Source organism: Oxyura jamaicensis, unplaced genomic scaffold (assembly GCF_011077185.1).
Source record: "Oxyura jamaicensis isolate SHBP4307 breed ruddy duck unplaced genomic scaffold, BPBGC_Ojam_1.0 oxyUn_random_OJ60869, whole genome shotgun sequence".
Lineage (NCBI taxonomy): Eukaryota > Metazoa > Chordata > Aves > Anseriformes > Anatidae > Oxyura > Oxyura jamaicensis.
This window is the reverse complement of record NW_023306877.1, coordinates 4435-8495: the sequence shown is the minus strand read 5'-3', so window position 1 is coordinate 8495 and position 4061 is coordinate 4435. Positions and strand designations below refer to the sequence as shown.

Here is a 4061-nt window from a genome sequence, read left to right as displayed (position 1 = left end):
AGAGCGTGAGAAACTCCTTGTACCAGAGAGAAACGTGTTTTTATCCCATAAATCAAATATAAAATATGTAGCCACCCCATTATAATTACGACCTGAAGAGCCGTAATTTGGTAGATCCTATTGGGGTAGCAGTCCATGATTTTCCAGGAGCTCTCTTCACTCTCAAGTAGTGGATCCAAGCAGCTTGTTCTTTAATCTTGATAGCAGTATGCGTCGTCAACAACACCTGATATGGTCTGGTCCATCTTTCTTCTAGGAGTTATCCTGAAAAAGTCTTTATATATACATAATCTCTGGGCTTAAAGTGGTGGATTGGTTGATCCAGCCCTCTAGCCCTGGTCCCTAAAATCAATTTATGTACTTTATTTAATTGTTTCTGAAGTTCAGTTATATAAGCATATAAATATTCTGATCCTAACTGCGTTAGATCCTCTCCACTAAATAGAAATTGATACGGCCTCCCATATAAGACTTCAAAGGGATTCAAATTCTCCTTTACTCTAGGTTTAACTCTAATTCTAAGTAATGCTAAAGGAAAGGATTGAGGCCATGACAAATTAGCTTCTTGTCCAATTTTAGCTATTTGTTGTTTAATTAAATGGTTCGTTTTTTCTACTTGTCCACTTGCCTGCGGTCTGTAAGGAGTATGTAGTTGCCAATCTATCTTTAGAATCTTACTTATCTGTTGTACCACTTGCGCACAAAAATGTGAACCTCTGTCAGAGGACATTGCTACTGTGATCCCAAAGCGTGGTATTATTTCATTGAACAAGACTTTAACCACTTCTCTTGCTTTGTTTGTTCAACAGGGAAAGGCTTCGGGCCATCCTGAAAATGTGTCAGTCAGAACCAATAAATAACGATACCCCCCTTTTCTAGGGAGTTCTGAAAAATCAATTTGCCACTGTTGTCCCGGATAATTTCCTTTACCAATTATTCCAAATTTTATTTTATTCTTAGTATTGGGGTTGTTGTGTAAACAAATGCTACATTGTTGAGTTACTTGTTTTATCGTTGTATATAAATTTTGTCCCACTAATGTCTGACTCAGGCTCTTATGCAATGTGTCAGCCCCCCAGTGTGTTTTATCATGTTCTGTAAGAACTGTGAGCCATATCAAATTAGAGGGTATTACTACTCGGTTATCTTTTAAATATACCCATCCATCTGGTTTCATTTTACCTTTCAAATCTTCAATTAATTTTAAGTCTTCTTTTGTATAATTTGGCTTTTGGTTTATGTATATAGTTTGAACTTTACCGTCTGGTATCAAAGATGCCTTCACTTCAGTTAATCCAGCTACCCGCTTAGCCTCTTGATCTGCCAATCGATTTCCAATTTCAAAATCGGCGTTCCCCTTTTGGTGTCCCCGACAATGCATGATAGCTACCTTTTCTGGTTGTTTTACTGCCTCTAACAATTTTAAAATTTCTTCATCATGTTTTATCTGTTTTCCCTGAGCGGTCAGCAATCCACGTTCTTTCCAAATCACTCCATGAGCATGCACCACACCGAATGCATATTTAGAATCTGTCCAAATATTTATTTTCCTTCCTGCTGCTAGTTCCAGTGCTTGCGTAAGAGCGATTATCTCTGCTTTCTGGGCGGACGTCCCAGGAGGTAATGGTTTAGACTTGATTACCTGTTGAGTGGTTGTAACGGCATACCCTGCCTTACGTTGTCCTTGTTTCACAAAGCTGCTTCCATCAGTATACCAAGACCTGTCAGCATCTTCTAAAGGTTCTTCCTTAAGATCAGGTCGACTGGAATACACGGTCTCCATTGTTTCTATACAGTCATGTGTTATTAGTTCATCCTGAGTTCCACTAAGGAAAGAGGCTGGATTCACAATGTTAGTGACCACAATTTCCACATCATCTTGTTCTACTAGAATTGCTTGGTATTTTAAAATCTCTGCGGGAGAGCCAATGACTTCCCTTTTTTTCCAAAACTGTTGAGACTGTATGGGAAACTAGCACTGTCATTTTCTGTCCCATTGTAAGCTTCCGAGCCTCCTGTATATTGATAACGACTGCTGCCACTGCCCGAAGACATCCGGGCCGTCCTTTACTTACTTCATCCAGTTGTTTAGAGAAGTAAGCTACTGCTTGTTTATAGGGACCCAGTTTTTTGCAAAGCCACCCCTTGTCTCTCATGTGAAAATAACCAAAAAGGTTTTGACAGGTCCGGCACTCCCAAGGCCGGAGCACGCATCAATTCAAGTTTAAGTCTCTTAAAAGCTGTTCGCGCTTCTCCAGTCCAAACCAATTTTGACTGGTTACCTTTTATCAAGTCATATAGAGGCTTCACCATCAGTCCATAATTATAAATCCAAAGGCAACACCAACCTATCATTCCCAGAAAGGTTCGCAGTTCTTTTATCGTTTGTGGTTCCGGAGTTCGACAAATGGCTTCCTTGCGTTCAGTTCCCAGCTCTCGTTGTCCTCCCGAAATTTTGAATCCCAGATAGGTCACACATTGCTGAACCAGCTGGGCTTTCTGTTGGGAGACTCGATATCCATTTAAACCCAGAAAATTAAGGAGACTGACAGTCCATTGAACACAACCTTCTTTAGTCTCGGTGGCTATTAATAGATCATCCACGTATTGTAACAAAGTCCCTTCAGTGTCCGGAGGTTTCCAAGTCTCAAGTTCCTTTGCTAATTGGTTTCCAGAAATGGTGGGGCTATTCTTGAATCCTTGAGGTAATACCGTCCACGTAAGCTGCGTCTTTCTACCTGAGTCGGGGTTTTCCAATTCAAAGGCAAATAGGTTTTGGCTTTCTGTGGCTAAGGCTAGGCAGAAGAAGGCACCTTTTAAATCCAGTACGGTAGACCAAACTTGACTATTCTTTAATTTAGTCAGCAAAGTATAAGGGTTTACCACTACTGGATGTATATCCTCGATGATTTTATTTATGGCCCTCAAATCCTGAACTAGCCCATAGCTTTTTCCATCTGCCTTTTTGATTGGCAATATGGGTGTATTGTATTCGGATTCACATTCAACTAATAATCCATACTGTAGAAATTTATAAATTATCTCTTTAATTCCTTTCCTATCTTCTATCCCCAAAGGATATTACTTAACAGGTTTCTCTCTTGGCTTTAATTTAATAATTTTTGGGGTCACATTTTTAGTTCTTCCATGGACTTCGGTGGCCCAAACTCCTGGATACACTTGATCTGTGATCTCTGAGGGTATTTCACTTCTAGGGTCAGTTTGTATTAGTGCCAAGCTCAACACATTTATTAGTTGTTCTTCTCCTATCTTTAATTCCATTTTCCCTTTTTCAAAGATAATTTCTGCTTCTAATTGTTCTAACAAATCTCGACCTAATAGAGATTTTGGAGATCCAGGTAGACATAAAAACCTATGTATCCCTATTTGTTTCCCCAGTTTGTATTTCAAGCATTGCAAGAGAAACGCCTTTTCCTGTTGGCCAGTTGCTCCTATTACATTTACAGACTAATTAACACAGAGAAAGAAGCTCCTTTAACCAACAAAAATTCAAGCCTCTCTCTTCATTCCCTAGCTTTATTTCAACCAGTGGACCTGCTAGGGTAGGTGCCCCAGGTCCCCGTTATTCCTGACTGTTGTAAGTTTATCCTGCAGCCTAAGACAATTTCTTTCTGATATCAGGGGCCCAATTGCCCTAGAAAGAGGCTAGCCAATTGCCTCTGTTTTGTGAAGCCAGGTCCAAATTTTTTATTTTATTTTTTGCATTTCAAAAGTTGGTCCAAAAATTCCATAGGGGTTTCTTTTGGACATTGTTGGAACAAATTCTCAATTCCCAATTTAACCAGTTTTCGGTATAGCAGTTCATAATTTCCGGGGTGATTAGGGTCTCAGATGGGGGGGTCAGTCAGGGGAATACAATCGTTGAAAGGCCATTTTTCCCCATACTCCAACTTATATAGTGGCCACCATTGGTTACAATATTCTATCAATATTTTCTTATTCACAGTTCCTCCAGCGGACCCTCCAGTATCCTTCCAATGAATTAAAACACATCCTAAAGGACTTTTCTTTAGAATTCCACCACTTTGTTTTCCTCCCAT

General features: G+C 39.7%; 1 protein-coding gene across 1 annotated transcript; it reads right to left on the bottom strand.

Annotated features, from left to right (window-relative positions):
• Positions 1 to 548: 548 nt before the first annotated feature.
• On the bottom strand, positions 549 to 1802 carry LOC118158901. The gene is made up of 2 exons (XM_035313573.1): positions 1477 to 1802; positions 549 to 1431 (listed from the first exon to the last, which is right to left on the bottom strand). The coding sequence occupies exons 1-2, from the start codon at positions 1781 to 1783 to the stop codon at positions 803 to 805; spliced, it is 936 nt and encodes a 311-aa protein (XP_035169464.1). The 5' UTR covers positions 1784 to 1802; the 3' UTR covers positions 549 to 802.
• Between the last annotated feature and the right edge of the window lie 2259 nt (positions 1803 to 4061).

Bases quoted from the DNA above. Each gene is read 5' to 3' on its own strand.
- LOC118158901 (XM_035313573.1), bottom strand. From the start codon at position 1,783: ATGGAGACCGTGTATTCCAGTCGACCTGATCTTAAGGAAGAACCTTTA. The intron at 1,432-1,476 runs GTGGATTGCTGA...AACATGATGAAG, and splicing joins TGGAGTGATTTGGAAAGAAC to AAATTTTAAAATTGTTAGAG.